Here is a 22072-nt window from a genome sequence, read left to right as displayed (position 1 = left end):
TGGTTTCCCAGGAGCCCAGAGTTAGGGGCCCTGGGAGATAACTGCTACTTCTCTGTCCCTACCCCACTAGCACTCAAGAGGAGCCAGGCCAGAGCAGAGGCTGTGGGAGGAAAACAAGCAGAGTCTTGAGGGAGGGTTGGATGGCCCAACTGAGGGCTTAAGTTGATAAGCCTGGTTTCAAAGGACTGTTGGAAGAGTGAATGTCTTGAGATTGTATTGCATGTGCAGTTTTGAAACAAGAATGGAGAATGGCTTTGGAGTGGAGAATGGCCTTCTTGCAGATTTTGTGGGAATGGCTGGTGAGGAGAGAGAAGAAGTGGATGGTGGCTTCCAAAATATTAACCCAAATGGAGTAGAAGACTGCATGCACGAGAACTTTGGAAAGGTGAGAGTGATGAGCTGCCTTGGAACTGTTTTTGGTGAAGTGAGCACAAAGATGGAGAACTGCCTACACTGGGATTTCAGCAGAAGCCAGAGTGGCCAGAAGGAGCTGGATGACCAGGAACCCAGGAGCTTGGAAGTCAGCCTTGGGGCAAGATGAAAACTGCGGCAAGGTGCTGAGTGTGCTTTTTTCTGCCTTCCCCTAGGATGGTTTGGGACCCAGAAGGGAGGGGTGGAGTTGTCTCTGCTGGGGGGGAAGTTTCTTTGGACCCCCCAGGACCCCACCCTATTGACTTTATTGCCCAGCCACCCCTCAGGATTTGGAAGTGGAGACTGGAACAGTGTGGAAAGAATAGACCTCCAAGAGAATTTTATTTGGACTTTTTTGTGTTTGCTTTGGGACTTTACTAATCAAAGCATGTCAGTTTTGTAACAACAATTTGGCTAGCAGCAGCTGTTGAGGGGTAAGACCCAACAAGACCAACAACAAGAGCTTCCAGCACAGGATTTTGTGATCTGCTTTTCTAAGGAAAGCAACTCTAAGGGATTTATAATCTCACTTTAATCAAACATACATATATAAACTCACTTAGTTCAGGAAGAAAAGCCAGCAACCTGAACTTCAGAGCAAATATGAACAAATTACAAACAGAGACAATCTAAACAAACCAAATCACAATTAATAGTTACCAGAGAAGAACCAATGCATCTGGGTTAGCATAGCCAGGGGGCTGTTACAATAGCTTGCCCAGAGTCACATGCCACTCTTCCAGTGAGTGAGAGCCCCAAGGAAAAACGCCAGCCTCTGAGTTAATATATCCTTTCTAGGGTCAAAGGACATCACAACATGTGATTCAAGCCATGTAAACTAGGCTTTCCCTTGAAGAAAGATTCCTAATTTAATCAAAAAACAAAAGCTAGACCCATCAAGGGCACTTGGTTAAATACATGCTAAAAGAGAAACAGTAAAAAAAAGTCCCACCTTAATTACTGACACAGCACATGTACACACACATATTTAAGTAAAATTATTTTATACATATTTTTATCAGTTCATTCTCTGGATGGAAATAGCATCTTTTTATATGTCTTTTATAGTTAATTTGGGCATTTACAATAGTAACAGTAACTTATTCTTTCATAATCATTCTAAAAACATTACTATTACTGTATACAATGTTCTCTTGGTTCTGCTCATTTTGCTCTTATCATTTTGTGCAAGTCTTTCTACATTTTTTATAAAAAAATCATTGAGCTTTTCATTGCTTATAGCATAGTAGTCTTCCATCACAATCATAGGCCACAACTTATTCAATTATTCCCCAAGTGATGGATATTCCTGCAGTTTCCAGTTCTTTGCCACTACAAGGAGAATTGCCATAAATGTGTTAGAACATACAGGTTATTTTCCTTTTTCTCTAATTAGCTTTGGAAATAGACCAAGTAGTGTTATTGCTGGGTCAAAGGTTAGAGTAGTTTAATATCTCTTTGGACATAATTCCAGATAGCTCTCCAAAATAATTGGATAAGTACAAAATTCCACCAATGTTTCCCAATTTTTCCACATGCTTTCTAGTATCTGTCACTTTCTCCTTCTATCATTTTAGCCAATCTGGTAAGTGTAAAATGATATCTCTAAGTGGTTTTAATTTTCCTTTTTCTATTCAATAATGATTTAGAGAGTTTTATATGTCTGTATTTTTTAATTTCTGCATCAGAAATCTGCTTGTTCATATAGTTTGCCCACTTACCAATTGGGGAATGGCTTATATTCTTTTAGATTTGACAAAGTTCTTTATGTATTTCAGATAAAAGACCTGTATCTGATAAATTGTCCACAGAAATTTTGCCCTAAATTTTTGCTTTCCTTCTGATCATGGCTACATTGATTTTATTTGTATAAATTTTTTTTTAATTTAATGTAATCAAAATATTCCATTTTATGCCTAACATTTTTTATTTATTTATTTATTCACAAATTATGTATTCATAAATTCTTCACCTATCTCTAAGTTGTATAAATAATGTTCTATGTTCTAATTTTCTTGTAACATCTCTTTTTATATCTATGTATTGTATCCATTTTTACTTTATCTTGGTAAATGGTGTGAAATATTGGTCTATAAAAATATATTGGTCTATGCCCAGTTTCTACTATACTACTTTCCTGTTTTCCCAACATTTATTTTTTGCCAAATAATGAATTTTTATCCCAAAATCTAAAGTCTTTTTATTTGGCAAATACAAGATAATTATGTTTATTTGCTGCTGTAAATTGTATGTCTACCCTATTTCACTGATCTACCTTTCTATTTCTTAGCAAGTACCAGGTAGTTTTGGTAATTGCTGCCTTATAATACGGTTTAACTCTGATATTGCTAACTCTCCTTCTTTACCTTTTTTTTAATCTTTCCTCTCACATTGTTGACTTTTTGTGTTTTTCAAATGAATTTTGTTATAATTTTTAATTCACACAGTTATAATTACTATTTGTTAATTTCCCTCAATCTTATTTTTACTCACCATTTTCCTTCTCAGCCTGTTTTCAACCTATCCCCATTACCGTATCTTCTTCCATGACCCTTTTATTGCATATTTTACTAACCCTTCTAAAAATCTCTTCCTTATCTATTCATTCCATCCTCCTGATATTACTCTATACACCCTTCTAAATGTCCCTCCCCCAGTCTGTCCTCCAGTTTTCTCACCTCTCTAACAGTATGGCAGATTTCTACACCTCTACCTATCTACACGTTGTTTTCTCTTCAACTCAAATGAGAGTTAGGTTCCAATATTACCAGCCCTCCACTCCTACTTGCTTCCTCTATATTGATTCTTCCTTTCACGACCTGTTTTTATGAGATAACTTCTCCTTTTACCCTTTTCCTACCCAATTTTGTTTTTTATAATCACCTCATTATACACAACTCAGCCCCAACATTTATTTCGAACTATCTTATTAATGATAAATGTTTTAAAAATACTGTTACTACTAATAGTAACTAATGTTAATAACATTTTGATGTATCACAAGTAAACAGTTTGGCCTTAATTATTGCCTTGTAATTAGTCATTAATGATTTCACTAGATTGTTTCTCGATCTCATATCAAATTTGCCATTCAGCTCTGCTCTTTTTGTTATAAATACCTGAAAGTTTTTCAGTGCATCAAATGTTCTTTTCTTTTTTTTTCATTTAGGATTATACTCAGTTTTCCGGGTATGTTATTCTTGGATGCAACTGCATCTCCTTTGGCTTTAAAAAATATAGTTTTCCAAAAACAATGGTCTTTTAGTGTAGAAGCTGCTAGTGAGGGGTGGGGAATCTGTGGCTTAGAGGCCACATGTGGCCCTCTAGGTAATCAAGTGCAGCCCTTTGACTGAATCCCAATTAATGGGATGTATTTGTGAAATCTGGATTCAGTCAAAGGGCCACACTTGAGGACCAAGAGGGCCACATGTGACGTTGAGGCTGCAGGTTATCCACCTCTGTGCTAGGTTTTATGAAAACCTGATTGCTTTTCCACAGTGTTTAAAATATTGTTTACTGTTACTTGCAAAATTTTCTCTTTTACCTTGGAATTTTGAAACTTGGCTATGACATTCCTTTAAGTTTTCTTCCTAGGATCTCTTTCAGGTGATGATTGCTGGATCATTTCTACTTCAATTTTACATTCTTGTTCTTGAACTTCAGGCAATTTTCTTTAATAATTTGTTGGGATATTGTATCTAAATCCTTTTATTGGTCATACCTTTTAGGTATATTGACAATTCTTATATTGTCTCTCCTTGATCTGCTCTCCAGATCAATTATTTTTCTAATGAAATGTTTCAGGTTCTTTTCTAATTTTTTTTCTAGTTTTATTATATCTTAGCGTCTTATAATGTAATTTGATTGCACTTGCCCAATTCTAATTTTCAAGGAGTTGTTTTCTTCCTTAAGGTTTAGTATCTGCTTTTCTAACTGATTAACTTTCTTTTCATAATTTTCTTGAATTGCTTTTATTTTTTTTCTAATTTTTCCTCATTCTCTGTTATTTGATTTTTGAATTCCTTTTAAAGTGCTTCCAAGATTTCTTTTTGGGCTTGTGACCATTTGATATTGCTCTTTGGGGAAGGAGTGGCTTTTTTTTTACTTCATTGTCTTCCTCTGAATATGAACCCAGATCTTCTTTTACATCAGTAAAGTAGCTAGCAGCAGCCGGGTTCCTTTTCTACTGCTAACTCATTTTTAATTTTTATTTTGTCTTATTTCATTTTTAGCAGCTTAATATTATTAATATCAAGTTTTAAGCTGAAGTTGTGGGTAATGTTGTCCTAGGCCTCAAGTCTACTTTATGTTGTTTTCTGAATTCCATCTGGGGGCTCAATCTCAGGGACATGTCTCCTCTTCACCCATAACCTGGGATCATGTACGGTTAGCACCTTTAGTTCTAGATACAACAGAGTCCTTCAATATTCCCCCACTCAGTGTCTGCTCCTCTTACATGAAGGTTAGTGAGGTGAAATTTCTTGAGGCCTAATATGCTTCCCTCAGGAACTTCCTCCACTGTTGTGTTGGTAAGCAAAATGGGTTCTTAGCACTTAGTTCAACAAACCCTTTTCTGAAATTTCCATTTCTGCCCCAGGCATCTCCATCCATTTAATCCACCACATTCATGTCCTTGGATTCATTCTTGACTCCTCTCTCTATCACCTGCCCCACCCCCAATCCAGTCAGTCACCAATTCTCATTGCTTCTAAATCTGTAACAACTCTAACATCAAGATGCTTGTATCTTGGTAAGGGCACCAACTTTATCTTACCCCCTCTTATCTGAATTATTGTAATGGCCTCCCTAACTCATGATTTTCTCTCCATCACTCCATCCTCCCCACAACTACCAAAGACATTTTCTAAAAGTACTTGTCTTGGCATTCTATTTGTCAGTAAACTACAGAAGCTCCCCCTACCTCCAGGATCAAATACAGCTTTCTCCATTTGGCATTTAAAGCCTTTCCTTATCTTGGTTCCAACTTTTCTTTCCAGTCTTGTGGGAATTAAGTATGAATTCACTGTGCTCTGGGGCAGAGTTAAAACAGCTTCACTGTTCTTCCTTATACCCAACATTTGGGTCACATCCCTTTACATGCCTTTTGACAGGTTGCCTGCCTTCCAAGGAATATGCTTCCTTTCACCTCACTACTAACCATTTATGTATGTGTGTGTGTGTGTGTGTGTGTGTGTGTGTGTGTGTGTGTTATGTGTGTGTATTTCAAATCTGACTTAGGCTCCTTTCTCTGACTCTCTCTCTTTGCCTTTAACTGTCTGTCAGTTTGTCTTTCTTTTTCTTTGTGACTCTGTCTCTCTCTAACTCATCAAATGGCATGTCCTTGAGAGGAGGAATTAGGGGAAAAATGACTGGGGCTGAGCAAGTGAGGACCAGAGAGGGATCTGGAAGATGGAGACCTGAGTGTGAGTCCCAGGTCTAACCTGTTTTGTCGGGCCCTGTGATGTTGGACAAATCCCTTCCCCTCCATGGGCCTCACTTTCCCATCCCTAGAGGTCAAGTCTGATCATTTACTCTTCCCCTACTCAATAAACTCTAGTGGTTCTCTATAGCCTCTGGAATTAAATTTAAAATATTCTGTTTGGTATTCCAAACCCTTCACAATCTATCCCCTCTTATATTTCCATTCTTACTTCTCTGACACATACTGTTTGATCCAGGGACACTGGCATCCTGGCTGCTCTACAAATAAGACACTCCATCTCTCGGATTTGCGTTTTCTCTAACCATCCCCCATGTCTGAAATGCCCTCCCTCTTCCACACTGACCACTGTCCTCCTGACTACAACGGGTTCTTCCTTCATGATAGGTGCCAGTTAACTACATTGACACTCTTCAACTTACTGATGTTAGTAAATAAATCTGTCAGCCATATCAAGCCATAACTTATTGCTTATTTAGTAGACAGTCAATGAAGTTGTTTCTGATTAAATCCCCAGTATTACATAGGATCTGAACCAAGTCAGAACGTTAGGATCAGAATTAGAATGTATTAAATAAACACAAGGAAACATCTCAATGAGAGGTTTGGAATTGGTTACCAGTGTCAGGTTCAAATGCCTTCTCTATGCAGGTGACTTCCACATCTCTGTGCCCAGCTCCAGTCAGTCCCCATGAACTATAGCTTTGCATCACCACCTGCCTATTGGACATATTTTATTTTGTAGGCATGTCAGACTCAAAACGTCCAAAATAGGACTTGTGATCTCCCCCACCCCCAAGAAACACCCCTCCCGTCTTCTAAACTTCTCTATGGCTGTCCAAGGCATCGACAATCCCAGTCTTCCTGGTTTGCAACCTTGGTGCCCCCTCTGATTCCTCTGTCTCTCTTGTCCCACACATCCACTCACTGGGTAGTTCTTGTTTCTAGTATGTGCCCAGTTCCCGTATAATTAATTTAGCAACAATTTAAAAAAATATTCAACAGAATGAATAATGATAAAGCAATAAAATCTAGTAGTAAATTACTTCTACTGTAGGACTGAACAAAAAGTCCACAGAATTCTACCACAAAGAGAAAAGTGACTGGCAATAGAGTCAACACTAGTGCCAAAATCCTCCCAGCACCAGCTTGTTCTCCTTGGACTAGAGACCAGCGGATGCCAAGGAAAGCTCCTCATCAGGAAACTGACCATCCTGCACGTTTTGGTACTCACTCCACAGCACTACCCTAATGTTTGCTGCCCTTTTCTGTGCTTTTAGCTTCCTTTTGTGTTTTTTTCTTCTACTACTGACTGTATCCTCCTTGAGGGAAAGGAGGACATGTATTTGTATCCATAGTGCTTGGTATAGGGACTAGCATGAAGATTCTGGAAAAATGTTTATGACTGACTGACAGACAGCACAGCCAGATTGAACCCAGAGGCACAGGCAGACTTTAAGACTCAGTATCCAGAGGCTGCAAGAGTGTAAAACTTCACCTTAGAAAGCCCAATGGTGTCACAAACTTCAGGGTGGTGATTCCGGAGCCCGTAGGAAAATGCAGATTATACTACTCTATTGGCAATGTTCAGAGCAGCCTAGATTTCCAAGTGTTCTGATTCACTAGAACTCTGTACTGAGGTGTTCTAAAGATTACTTCATATACAGTTTTCTGAGTCTCAAATATACAGGGAAGCTTAACCCCTTAAGAGGAAGAGGTCAGCAAAGAAAGGCATCCTGGGTGAGACTAAACAGGGTTGATCACCTCACCTTGTCCACAAATGTGACAAAGCACAGAGCCTGGCCCTAACCCAGTCTTAAGTTAGACACTCATGCGGCAGAGATCAGCAAACAAAAAAAAAAGCCACTGACCAATATTATACACATAGACATGCACACACACATATTATATATACATGTCTGGGTATGTAACAGTAGTAGAGATAAAAAAAGAAAAATTTTCTTTAAAAATGATAAACAAAGACTCAGAAAAACAAATTGGATTTCATAGAAGAATTATGCTAAAATCTATGCAATATGAATGATTAATTCCACGACATAGTAAGAAATTTTAAATTCAAAAGACTGAAAAAATCACATATCTGATATGAAAAACAACATATGTGGATAAAAGGTCAAGAAACTCTGGCCTTCTTGAAATCCATGACCAAAAAAAATCCCCTTGTTCATTGTATTTCAAGAAATCGTAAAAATTATCCACTTCTATTAGAACCAGAGGGCCAAGGGAATATCAGAAGAATACACCCATCATGTCTGAAAAGGACTCTCCCCCAAAAGTCAGAGGAATTCTATATCCCAAACACCAGAGCTCTCATGTTAAAGAAAAGCAATGCAGCAAGCCTTTGAAAGAGAATCTTCAAATACTAAGTAATCTCAGTCAGGACCACAAAAGACCTAGGGACTTCCACTGTAATTGGATGTAGATTTTTGAAGAAAATATTCAGAAAGCTATGACTGCAAAACTCAGAATTACTTACATTTTTAAAGCTGAGTATATACCTATAAAGGAAAAATAATGGAGACCTTTAAAACAATAGATAACTTTCAAGCATTTCCGAGAGATTAAAGACAACAACAAAAAGTAGGAACAGTGGAGTAGCAAAACAAATGTCCAGAGAAAACTGGGGGAGGCTGTATGATAGTGGAGTACTAACATTTCATGCTTCCTGCACTGGAAAAAAAATGACTCTCTGTGACTTTTTCTTGCTTTTGTTTCTCAGAATTTGGTTTGACACATTTTCTTGGTCATTGTGTAGTAGGTTTGGTGGGAACTGAGACAAAGCTGCTGGCTCTTGCTCGGCTATACTTAGTCTGCCTTGCTGAAACTCAAATAAAGAAGAAAGAAAGAAATAACCTTTCAGAAGCTTGATGTCTTCAAAGAATACATAGAGAGTTTAATAAGAAACCACAGGACTTGGATGCAGATTGTATTAAGCATTTTAAGAGGCAGAAAATAAGGGAGGAAAGAAGGAACACATCACTGCAGATGTGAGGAAGGGAGGGTAGCTATTTCTCATATTTGGGGTGCAAAAGAAAAGGGTACACAAACATGGAGGAAGAAGTGGGGTAATGGACATCAGATGAAGCTCATCTTTCTATACAGTGTACAGAGAAGAGTTAAATACACTCATATATGAAGAATTTGGTTTAGAAATAGACTCAATAAGGAAAGAAACAAGAATTGGGGTGCAATGGGTTAAGGGAGAAGATAATAGTAAGGAAGGAATATTCATTAGTAAATCTACCTTTATTAATCTTGAAGAAGGAATGGCAAGGAGGGAAAAGAAAAGACCAAGAACATAAGTGGGTGTCCTCTATTGTCTTGTAGACAATTGTGGAAAGGCTTCACCAGCAGGAAATGAAAATGAAGGGGTAACATTGCATCATGTGAACCTGCAAATGAGATGATTTCAGAGAACCTTGGGCAATATGAACTGATGTAGAGTGAAGGGAGCATAATCAGGAACATAATTTATGCAAGAACAATAATATTGTAAAAGGGGAAAAAAAACTTTGAGAGACTTAAGAGTTCTGAAAAAGACAAACGCTGATCATGCTTTCAGAGGACCTCTGATGAAGCATGGTTCCCAACTCTTGACTGAAAGTAATTGACACAAAATACAGAAACATATATTTTTGACAGGAACACCACCTGGATTAATTTCACTTAACTCTTTTTATTTGTTACAAGGATTTTTTTTTCCTTTTTTAATTTGGGAATTTTTTTATTCTCGATAGGGTTAACAAAAGGAATGCAAAAAAGAGGAAGTATTTATATGTTAAAAAATGTGAAGTAAAGAAGAAAATTTAGAAGGAAGTACATGCAGCAGGATGGTTTTGAAAACAACACATGGTAGTTATGTGTGTATATGTGAGCATTTGGGTGTGTGTGTGTGTGTGTGTGTGTGTGTGAAATACAAATTTGCAGTCTCTGCTTTTATGTTCCATTGGGCATGTGGAAATACTCGGGGTCTTTGGTAACTGACTGAATGTAATCTGAGGGAAAGAAGGAGGCAGGAAAAATTAGGTCAAGGTGCACATTTGAAGTGACTGGAAGTTCAGAGGGGAACAGAGTAATGGGGGTGATAAGCTGAGTTCTAGACATGTTGAGTTTGAGGTGCTGGTAGAACATGCAGTTAGAGGTGTTAAGTATGTCTTCAGAAATTGGGTTCTAGAGCTGAGGAATGAGAGCAAGAGAAAAGGATTCAGAAGTCATTTTCTCAGAGTGAGAATTGAAAGCATGGGATTGGAAAAGATAACAGAATACTATAAAGCAAGGATTCTTAAACTGAAGCCCTTGATTAAGAAAAAAACTCTGACAACTAAATTTCAATGTAATTAATTCCCTTTCTAATGCTATATATTTTAATTTATGCATTTAAAAATCTCAATCTGAGAAGGGAATGATAGACTTTAGGAGACTATTAAAGCAGGCCCCCACAAAGCACCTAAAAAGGTTGGGAACCTCTGGTGTGGTGGGAACAAGCATAGACAAACTCTACGGAGGTAAAGGAGAAGTGGCAGCCAAAGAGCCCCCAAGAGGTGCAGCCCCTCAAATCACTCCATCAACATACACCTCTTTGATCTCTGCTTATGTGAACGGAACCTTTCCTGTTGTTTTCCTTCATCTTTATTCCATTTCAGAAATTTCTGGTGTCTCTAAAAATAATTGGGATCAATATTTTTTTCAACTTTTAAAAAAAATTAGACACATAATCATGCAACATGAACTAAAATGGTCTTGGCCATGGGTGCCTACAGTCTTAATATAAAATTGATGGTAATAATACCAAGGTGGAAATGGGGATTATTCATTCAATTTATTTTAGAAATAAATTCAAATGTTATAGAACTCATTTTCTGTTTATAAATGTGTGTGCTTGTGGGGGGGAAGCAATTTTATGTGTTACTAAATTAACTTCTGGATGTATATTAGGCACATTTGTATTATTTTCTGTGCCACAAGCAACATTTAATACTGTGCTAGTGATGGTTTATAAAGTGTCACAACAACCAAAACGAATGCAAAGATTTTCAGTATGTTTTGCTACCCCCGCTGGAAATCCCTTTTCATTCTAGGGTCATCCTGAATACAAGGAGTTAATAAAATCATCACCTTTCACATCAAGTGTCTCTCCTTAAATGGTCTGCTTATGAATTACCGTGAATGCACTGACAGCACATGAATAAAAAATCCTCAGGGAACTTTCTCTTAATATTAGCTCTACTGTCCTGCCAATGTCCATTAAAGCCAGTCACGAGATCTTGCTTCTTTAGTGAAGATTACTATGATGGCCACACATGCATCTCCACATCCTGTCCAAACTCCAGGCTCAGCTACAGACTATTCAAGAGCTTCGGGGAAAGAAAGACGAAAACAATATGGGGAAGGAAACAACGGAACCCTAAAGCACAAGCAGCTCATCTGGCCCTCAAAATAAATAGTGGGAAGCCCTGGCTATGCAAAAGACCAGGTAATCTTGGAGATGTTACTGAGCTGTTGAAGAAACTCATTAAAGGAGATAATAAGAGTAACTGATTTATATCATAGGATACTTCCCTCCAAATGTGTTCAGTGACATTCACATAGGTCAGTCTCTTTGCTTAAATATCACTGAACATGGTTCTTGAAGTAACATCTCTCTCTACATATATATGGAAATTTAGAATTTAATAATTATAATAAAAAATAATTTAAAAATACAAAGAATCTTGCCTTGAAGCCATACTAAAAGGAAGAAACAAAAAAGCACAACTGTGCACAAAGGCAACTACCTCTTGACCAGTAAGAAGATATTTAAAAGGATACAAGCAGCAGATATTGAAAGGGACACCAGACAATTCTCACCAATCTGCCCATCTCTTTGCAAGAACAGGGGGAGACTGGAGAGTTCTCTTTTTTTAATCTGTGCTCCATCATTCCTTGGCCCTCCCCCAACCCCAGACTTCCCCATTTAGCCTATACTCCAAGAGACTCCTACTTTTTGTGAGTCTCTAATCTTTCACTTCAAGGAAACTCAATTTCTAAAAGTACACCATAGCCAATGAATCTGTACAGACTCTCATGATCAAGCTAGAGGACATATACAAGTTCCTTAAGATTTCAAACCTGTTTTCACAGACTGTCTGGCCCTGAGCTGACAAAGCATGTTCCCAATAAAATTCTACAAAAATCATTTAAGCACTTACTCTGTATAAGCCATTGTGGTAGACACTGAACATATGAATATGAGCTGAATAGAAGAGGGGTGATCATGGTAATGCCCTGATGGATTTGATTGCCTTTGTTTAAGACTTTGACTCTGTCCGAGCCACCAAGATTGTGTGAGAGAACATAAGGTATAAGAAAAATTGAAAGGTCATGAGGAAGGTTACAAAGGGGTATTGAATGACACAGGATTTTATTTTTACTCCTAGAGCTGATAGGGAGCAAATAGAGTTTATTAATTAGGGGGCTGACACACTTTGGAAACATCAGTTTGATGGATGAGTGGATGATGGACTGGAGTAGGAGAGACTGGTGGCAGGCAGACCCATCAGCAGGCAGCTGCAATTGATCAGGTGTGAGGTGGGTCCAAGGTGAGTCGCTGTGTGATTGGAGAGAAGGTGACATATACAAGAGATGGTATAATGGTGGAAAACACAGGACTTGACCTCAGACTGGATACATGGGGTGAGTTGGAGGGATCAGTGGAGGACAGCACTAAGGGGGTGAGCCTTGGTGGCTTCCTCCTTTTTCAATCATCTTGCACTTGATATTCTTTTAGTAATTTTATAAGCCAGCCACACAGGGGGATATTATTTTTTGTTGTTGCACACAATAGTCTCCAAACTCCAGGCCTCCATGGTGGCTGTCCCTCATACGTAGTTTATAATTCTTCCAAATATGCCTCTTAGATTGCCTGCTTTCCTTTAAAATTCAGTTCTAATCCCATCTAGTGCAGAAGGTCTTTCCTGGTCTCCACAACTGCTATTGACATCTCCACTGAGATGATTATTCCCTTCTACTCCTTGTCTATATGTGTGTCATCATTGTAGACAGATGGACTTGGTTTGCCCAACTATAGACCCCAGTGGTTATTCCTAATAACCATCACAGCTCCTCAGTGATGGGAACCTGGGTAAGATGTACTAGAGAACAAATAAGATGAGAATGAGGCAGAAGCGAGGAGATGTGTGAAGAGAAGGGAGAGAATTCTTTTGGGAATGGTGCCCCAAACCTTAGCTCAAGGCCACAGTGGCTAGAGAGTGGGCTCACTGAGTGTCTCCTCAGGGCTGGCTTTCGTCTTATTCAAGGTTCTTATGTTCAGCTGAGAGTAGGTCACTCCCTGGGAGCCTTCAGCCATGGGGACCTGAAGGGAAATACAAGATTAAGGGAAAAGGGAGTGACTTTGGGGCAGGAGTTCCTAATTCATTGGTGTGTCATGAAAGCTTTGACAGCCTGTGTGGTGAAAGGTATGGATGCCTTCTCAGTCTCATTCCTTTAATTACATGAAATGAACTCCATAGGATTAAAAGGAAATAAATGATACTGAAGCAGTTATTGAAATATTTAAAAAAACCAATAATTTCAGGATGCCCAGTTCAGATGTACTCTGTTGTGGAGGAGAAGAAAGAATAGGTAAGTGATTATGAAATGGTCCAACCCTGGGAGTAAAGCCAGGGATAAAGGTAGGGTCCAGGATGAAATAGGCTTTTCCAGGGGAATGACAAGATGGGGCTCACTCACCAATGGTTCCCTTGGTCTCTCCTTGGCCACTTCTGTATCTGAGGAGGACAGGAGCTTTTATCATTCTCCCAGCTTTCAGGACCAGAAATCCCCTTCACCTGCCCTCTCTCTGCCCCAGGATCCTGCCCAGATAACTTACACAAGACTCCCTCTCTAGGAACCTCAGGGTGCTGTGGCAGGTAGGTACTCCAAGGAAGACAAGGGCAACAGAGGCACCTGTTAGTAGAGAGAGGTAGGAAGTAGAACATAGGGACAGAGTTCATGCTGGGAGGCTCTGTGAGCATCCCCTCCTCACCAGGAGCTCTGTTCAATGAAGAGAGTCCAGGATTTCATGGGAAGGAAGGAACAGGGGACTATGGGAAGAGGAGCTGAGCCTCCTTACCTCCATGTACTATCTTCTTGTGAAGACCCTGGTGAGAGAGACATGGGAAGGGAAGACGCAAGGTCAGGAAGGTCTCAAAGGAAGAACTGGAGGTCCCAGTCCTATACCACCTCTTTATTCCATTAGACACGGTGGAGTTTCACTCTGTCTTTGCCACACTCACCCACAAGGATGGATCGTTGGCAGAGGAGGAGGAAGGAAACGCAGATGAGAGTGATGATGAGGGTGTTATTGTGCACGGAACCTGGGGTGGGGGAGAGAGAAGAATCTTCATAAATAACTGTTCTGAGGGGACTCCCTCCTTACCCTAGAATTGTCACTTTATTTTCTCTTCTTATTACCCTCCCCACCACAACACCCTCCGCATCCAACAGTTGGACACAAACCCTGCTCAGAGAGGGCTTATCTCTTGAAATCAGGAAGAGAAGCCCAGAAACCAGGACAGAGATATGGGGGTCACCAGGAAGTCTGAGAGGTGGGAAGCTTTTTGACCCAGCTCATACACTTGGTCTCTAAAGTCCTGGAATTGAGGAAAGGGTCAAAGTCTTTGTTGCCTCTTACAGTGTGTCCCTTGGATTCATTTACTCCTAGGGGCTGAGGGAGGGAGTGGTTGTTGACATCCTCCAGTGGGTCCTGGGGGATTCTTTCTCTCACCTGTCACTATGAGCTTCAGGGGGTCACTGTGTTGTGTCCAGCGACTTCCATTGGTGCTGAGTTGGTATCTGCAGTTGTAGTTGCCAGAGTCCTTGGTGGTCACCTGAGTCAAGAAGAACTGGGCCCCACCTTGAGAAGTATCCATGCTTGGTAGGTTTTTCTCATCTCCCTCCTTGTACAGAGCAAACCTAGGACCTCTTGAGGGCCCCTGGCACAAGAAGGTCACGTCAGACCCTGAGGCCACCTCTGGGCCAGGCCAGGCTGAGAGGGAAGGCTTGGGAAGTCCATCTGGTAACACAAATAAAGAGAAGGGAATCTCAGGATCCTTTCCACAGTTGGGATGGGAGGGATGGAGAAGAGCTTGGAAAGTCCAAAAGGTCTCCCTGACCATTGGCACCTGCTTCCATTGGCTCTTTGGCCACTCCTTGCCCCAAACATCTTTCCTTGGAGAGGGGTGGATGGTAAGCCTCAGATATTCTCTGGGGCTGCCTAGGAACAAGGAGGTTGTTCCTCCTTCCACCCCTGTCTCTAAAGCTTGGAAAATACCTAAGCTGGCTCATTCTGCCATTTTTCTTTTCCCTTCCATAGGCACCAGGATTCCTTATCCCAACCTTTACCTCTTGATGCTCAAAACAGCCCCTCCCTCCATATGCCTTTTCAAACTTCCTGGGCTACCTCTTTATCTTCACTTCCAGTTTTCTACTTCATTCTCTAGGAACCTGGATAAAAGCTCACCTGTCACCCAGATCTCCAGGACCTCACTGGCCTCAGACACCTGGTATGGAGCCATCCTCTCATGGTAGACACAGCTGTACTTGCCAGCATCCTGGGTCCTCACAGAGAGGAGGGGAAAGTCAGCAGAGGTCCCAGTTGGGCTCTGGCTCTGCAAGGGCTGAGGGGTCCCCACCTTCAGCAGGGTGAATGTCAGGCCACTGAGGAATGTCTGAGGAGGCTGCTGGCAGTGGAGAGTCACATGCATCCCGGGCTCCACCACATGACCTGGGAGGGCTGAGAGGGAAGGTTTGGGGAGGGATCCTGTGAGAGGAAGAACATGGGTCTGGAAGTCAGGACACGTGGATCAAGTCACTGCTCTGACTCTGAGTCCCTGTGTGACCTTGCCCCACACACTGGCCCCATCTGAGGCTCAGTTAACTCCTTTGTAATTCTTGTGGGGGAGGTTGGACTAGAAGATTTCTCAGAATGTTCCTGCTCTAGCAATTCAGGAATCTAAAGACTTTCGCATTTGATAGTGCCCATCCAACCTATGGTCTTGGGCATGCAGTGACTCCTGTAAGGGAAGATCATGACCCCTCCCTTTTGTAGCCAGAATGGCCTTTGTTTTCTTTGAATGACTCAGCTTACCTCATTGAGCCTCTGGACACTGTGGCTTGCTCTTCCGGGGCAGGAAGCCCAAAGAGCATTCCAGGAAGCAGACAACTTCCTGTGTGATGAGTCATGGGGCTGGCTGAGGGGAGGTGTTAACGGCTACGCTAGGGGGAGGGGCCAAGTCAAGAACCAATCGGCCCTGGTCGTTCAGGCGGTGCTTGATGATGTCAAAAACTCTATAAGAGGGGAGAGGACAGCTTGAAGATCCTCTCTTTTCCTTTTCCGGTTGGAGCCAGAGACAGTTACAACGACAGTTACAGCGACAGTTACAGCGACAGTTATGGCAGTTACGTCAGTTACAGCCACAGCCACAGACACAGCTGAAGCAGGAGCTGCCAGTAGCAGAGCTAACCTACGGGAGAAAGCTGAACAAAGACTTCAGGCCATTACAGCGACAGTTACAGCGACAGTTGGAGCCAGAGGCAGTTACAGAGGCAGTTACGACAGTTACGTCAGTTACAGCCACAGCCACAGACACAGCTGAAGCAGGAGCTGCCAGTAGCAGAGCTGACCTACGGGAGGAAGCTGAACAAAGACTTCAGGCCAGTGGGTAATCTTATTACCATAGAGGGGGAAACATGATTTTGCTTTACGCAATCATGCTTCTCTGTAGCCTCCTGGTTACTCTTTCAAGGCGTACTTATTGGGCCTGGAAGCTTTTGATCAATATATCAAAATGGGGTTGCTGGTTCATGGGTTGGTTACTGTGGAGCCTAAATAAATGTTTTGATTCTTCTGCCTTCTACTTTGAGAGTTTCTTATATCCGGCGGTTCCGAACCTTTCAGACATGTTTATGATCCTCTTTGAGATTATAAACTCTGCCCTCCTGATACACCTTTCCATCTGGGCTATGCCACACAGGCCCAGGGCTCAGCTTAAAACCTGGCCTCAGATCATGGTCCAGAAGGAAGAAGGCTCAGGCTCATTACCAGGCTCAGTCACTTATTGTGTGACCCTGGACAAGTCCTTCCCTCTGTCTGGGTCCTACATTGCTCATTGATAAGGGAAGGGTTTGGCCTTCAGGACTTCTAAGGAACCTTTCAGCTCTGGGTCTCTGTGACTCTCCTCGTAATTCCAAACTCAGTCCCCACCATCACTTTTCTTCCCCAGATTCTAGATCACAATAGAAATCCCTCATGTCTTCCAAGGCCCCAGAGTCCTGCCAGGCCCCAGGGCAGAGCAGGCTGTGTAGACACCAGGCCTTGTCTCTGTGAGGCCCCTGTCTGGGCACAGAGCAGAGGGATCATCCTCAGTGTTATTCTGGGGCCCACACACACCTCTCACCTGGCACCACCAGCTCCAGGGCTTCACTCAGCTCTGATCCTCTAGCAGACACTGTCCTTTCCATGTAAGTACAGCTGTAGCTCCCAGTGTCCTCGGGGCTCACAGATGGGAGGAGGAAGCTAGTCCAGAGATGTGCTGAGATCTGCTGCTGTAAGGGCTCCTGGGTCCCAGCCTTCCCCAGAGTGAAAGTCACCTCTCCAAGGGAAGACAACTTGGGCCTTAAGCACCAGAGAGTGATGTTGGCCCCTGGGGTCACCACGAGGCTAGTTTGGGACCACAGAGTGGGTCTGGGGAGGAATCCTGAGGGGAAAGAGAGAAACCAAATGTCAGGGTTGGATGACCCTTAAAGCCCCCCTCCCCTAACCTCTTAATGAAAAGGACAACAGCAATTTAAATTCTGTTCTCACTTTCTTGTCTGGAGCCTGAGCTGGCAACCCCTCATTATTCTGGGGCCCAAAGCTGTATCCGTGTAGAACAGGACTGGGTCCCAGCATCTCCTCCAAACTCCTCCCAAAGCATCCCTTCAGAATTTCCAGGATTTTATGCTTTAGCTCTTTGGGCTTCATGGGATGGATGAAATTGGGGATTTGGGGGCTTCCTATCTCCACTCACCAAGCACAGACAGCTCTAGGATCTTGCTGGGATTGGATCCTCTGTGGGGGATTGTCTTCTTGTAGTAAATACAGCTGTAGCTCCCAGTGTCCTCGGCCCTCACAGACAGAAGTGAGAAAGCAACCCAAGTCACTACAGGGCTCTGTCTCTGCAAGGGCTCCACGGTCTTTGCCTCCAGCAGGGCAAAACTGTAGTCCTGAGAGGGTCCCTGTGGTGACAGTTGGCACCAGATGGTCACTGTTGTTCCTGGGGATATTGGGGAGTTGTGTGAAGCTGAAATGGAGGGTGTGGGGAAGGCTCCTGTGAAAGGAGGAAAGAAGAAATTTAGGGACCTGATCTCTCCCCTAGTCCCCTCAAATCATTCCCTGAAATTGAGGTGAGAAGAGGCTGGATGGTCCCTGGCCAGGCCCCTCAGTCCAGTCCTGTAGGCCTGTTCATGGCTCAATTACTTGGCTTTCTGGCCCCAGATGTTCTGGGCCCAGCAAGACTCTGGGATTACAGATTGATGTGAGGAGAAGGGACATTGGCATAGGAGGTCATGCTCTCCACCTGCTCCTCTTCTCTCTTCTTCCAAGTAGCCCAGTTCTGCTTCTATAGCCTGAACCTGATGGATGTACTTAGGCAGGATCATCATGCAACACCACTGGCAAATGCAGACCTTTCTCAACTTTTATGGTTAGAAAGCTCTTTCCTACATCAAACCTTCTGTGTGGGGTATTCAACAGACACCTTGATACTGTCCAGGGCCCTACCCACCGCCCTGTACTGCCCTGTGGTTCCAGGTACCTGGCTGCCACACCTGCCAACCCCTCAGTGAAGCCAGAGCTAGGCTGGCAGGTCTGTTTGTGACCCTGGGTGGGCACGGGGTGGCAGAGGTAGACATGAACTCCCTCTGGGGACCTCTGTGAGGAACTACATTTTTCTCTGGTTCTCCCACTCTGATTCATCATTCAACTATCAGTTACCATCTGCTCCAAAATGGAGACGTCCCAAAGGTTTAGGGAAAGAACCACCCCAGCTGTCCTTGGGGGCTCACAGGGCCAAAAATCACAGAGGTTTGTTTTTAAATGACCTCATTAGAAAATTCAGCCCATGAGCTTCATGTCAGAGAAGAGGGAACTGTGCTCAACAGATAGTTGGTCACCCACTTAGGACCCAGCAGGGCTTCGGAACCATCTGCCACATGCTCCCATCTCATCTCTCAGGACTGGCCTCCTTACCACCAAGGATGGCTGTAGACCAGCACCCCTTTGCCTCTCACCACCAGGGTCAAGGGTTCCCAGAGCCTGGGGAGGTGTGAGTGTATGTAAAGGGGAGGCAGGTTGTCAGACTTGAGTGTTTGCTTCTCTTGTAATTGACTCTTCAGAGAGAGGTCTGGGCTCATCTGTCAGGACCTCCTTCCCACCAGGGATGACTGTAGACCAGCAGCCCCTCACCTGTCACCACCAGGGCCAGGGGCTCACTGAGCTCTGACCATAAGGGCCCCTGCCCAGAGTGGCAGCTGTAGCTTCTTGCATCTCTGATGTCATCCACAGTCCTCAGCATGAACTCTACCTCCTGCTGCGAGGCATTTCTCTCATCTCTGAGAACTTCATCCTTCCAGAGCTGGAATCGCTCACTTCCCAGGTGGTCCTGGCAGCAGAGGGTCACATCTGCTCCTCTGGGGACCACAGGACTGGGGACGGCCCAGAGGGTGGGCCTGGGAAGGGGTTCTGAGAAGGTAACAGGATTAGAGATTCCTAGTGATTTCCATAACCTTGTGTCTCCTTCAAGCCAGATTCTGAAACCCCTCCCTCTGTCACCCCATCCATTCATCACAACATCCCATTTCTCTCATTGCTTATCATGGAAATAGATGTCTAGATTAATCTAGCACAAGGGAGAGAGAAGAGTGGAATATTGGGGACTGGACTCACCCGTCTGTGCCCTCATTGCCCAGTCCAGACACAGCCCTGTAAGACAAGCTCAGGTTATACATGCCTCCCCTCCCCAGAGCGACCTATCCCCAGATCTCATCAAAATGCCTGAACCTCTGAATCTACTTTGGTCAGAGTATGAAGGAAGATCCCTTTGAGTAGATACTGGGCTCCTTCTCTATCTCAAATGGTTCTGTCTCCTCTTTAGGCTTCCTTTTGGTCATTAGAGTCAGCCAGCCATGGAACTTTTCACAATATCCCTCCTTCCCTAGACCTGACCCTGAAGACTCACCAGTGGAGATCAAGAAAGTGACTGTGGGGCTCATGGTGGGTCTTCAGCTCTGTCCTGGGCTGCCCAGCCTCAACTGTGTGCAAGAGAAGAGGTAGGTGAACTAGAGGCTGGACCAGGATGTGGTAGCCAGCCCTGCTGCCTTACACCCCTTAAACACAGGTCCCACAATTTCCGCTGTCATACTGATAAATGAGTGGCCATGATCCTTCAAGGCTTAGGTGTCAGGGGATCCGAGTGTCTTAAGGTTATTATAGCTGGGCAAGAACCAAGGAATTTGGTGGGTAACTAGTATTGAAGACCACTGAAGAGGATGAGGCCAAAAATGCTGAGACTTTACCGGAAATACCTGGGACAACCTTGTCCTGGAAAGGTCAAGATTGGGCACAAAGGCCTAATGCCAGGGCCCTAGAAGACTCTGCCTCAGACCCTTGCTCAGCTGGTTATTGAGCATACCTTCCATGTTTGGCAATACTTCTGGGTCAGTCTCGTTTTCTGCTCTCTTGAGATGAATAAGATCATCATCACCGCCACCACTAAGAGAAACACTGGTTATCATTTATCTAGCAGGCTTGCAAAGTATTTCATTATTTTGATTCTTAAAACACTGTGGGAGGTACATTCTATAATATAAACATTTTATAGATAAATAAACAATGGTTGACACAGGTTATTTACTCAGGTTCTCACAGCTAATAAGAGTCTAAGGCAGGATTCAAACTCAGGTCTTGCTGACTCCAAATCAGTTGAAGTGCTGAATCTGGCACCATGTACTGTAGGAATTTGGTGTAGTCCAGGGGCACCTGACCCCCAGGTATTTAAACCCCTCAGTTACTGCCTCTTCTGTAGAACCCCACAATGGCAGCATCTTTCAGTCCAGGAATCGCCAGCCGTGGTGTTGGCAGCTCTGATTGCTGTTTGGTTAGGCATTGTACCTCCTCACAAAATTGTCCCTTAACCAGGCAGTCTCAGAAGCCTTTCGTGGCAACAACTGCCTTGCTCTGGGATGTCTTGTACATCATCATTCAGTACTTCCATGGTTCAGAGCCCCATGAGGCAGGCCACTTCCTACCTAGCCAAGTTTCAGCTCAAACTCAGTGATCATTTATTAAGCTTCTGCTGTATGGCCTTCCCTGTCCTAGGTGCTGGGAATGCAAAGACAAAATAAAGAAATAGGACTCCCCCCCCCCCCCCCGGAGCTCACATTCTATTGGTAATGACAAAAATATACTGAAGTATGCATGTCAATACCAAATATTTATGCTTAATGATTTTCAGTGGAAGGCAGAGTCCTATCGTGAATGCAAATTTGTTAATGATAGACAAGGGCTTTTAGAGGGCACAAAGGAAGAGCAGAGCAGAGGGGTCTGGGACACATGGGCAAATTAAGTTGAAATAGATGACCCTGTGTTTCAACAATCCAGCTAGCAACTGTTGTGGGGGTGAAAGACCAACACAAGCCCAACAACAAGACTGCTGCCAAAACCCGCTGCAAAAGCCCAGGTTCTTTTAATCTGCTTTAGTAAGGAAAGTGATGTTAAGGGGTTGACCAGTTTGGTTTAATTGAGCATACAAATACCATTCACTTACTTCAGGGGAAAAAACCAGCACCTGAACTTTGGAGCAAGTACAAACAAATTACAAACATCGACAGACAGACCTTGTCTAATTCAAATCTCAATACATATTCATCAGAATTTAACAAAGTCCCAACATCCGGGTTTACGAGCTGGAGGGCTCTTAGCTACAGCTGCCTGGAGTCTCCACATCAGTGTGCACCACCAAGAGTGACAGCCTTGCCCAAATAGCTCTGTCTTGTCTTCTTATACCCTTTCAGACGTCATCAAACGTCATATGAATGACCAGAACTTAGGCTCCTATGATTGGCTCTTGAGTTAGCACCTCCCCTTAGTACCTGGGGAGCTTCACACCCACATAGACTTAGCAC

The 22072-nt window shown here is 43.0% G+C and overlaps 1 protein-coding gene across 1 annotated transcript in view; it reads right to left on the bottom strand.

Moving 5' to 3' along the window:
* Nucleotides 1-22072, bottom strand: part of LOC118836223 — a 100193-nt gene that overhangs the window by 29415 nt on the left and 48706 nt on the right. Inside the window, 5 exon segments of the mRNA XM_036743567.1 lie at nucleotides 14637-14924; nucleotides 17308-17607; nucleotides 17920-18219; nucleotides 19356-19631; nucleotides 20581-20660. Coding sequence (XP_036599462.1) covers nucleotides 14637-14924; nucleotides 17308-17607; nucleotides 17920-18219; nucleotides 19356-19631; nucleotides 20581-20660 — 1244 coding nt within the window.

The sequence above is a fragment of the Trichosurus vulpecula genome, chromosome 2 (assembly GCF_011100635.1).
Source record: "Trichosurus vulpecula isolate mTriVul1 chromosome 2, mTriVul1.pri, whole genome shotgun sequence".
NCBI lineage: Eukaryota > Metazoa > Chordata > Mammalia > Diprotodontia > Phalangeridae > Trichosurus > Trichosurus vulpecula.
The sequence above is the reverse complement of the archived record's forward strand: the minus strand, read 5'-3'. Positions and strand labels throughout refer to the sequence as shown.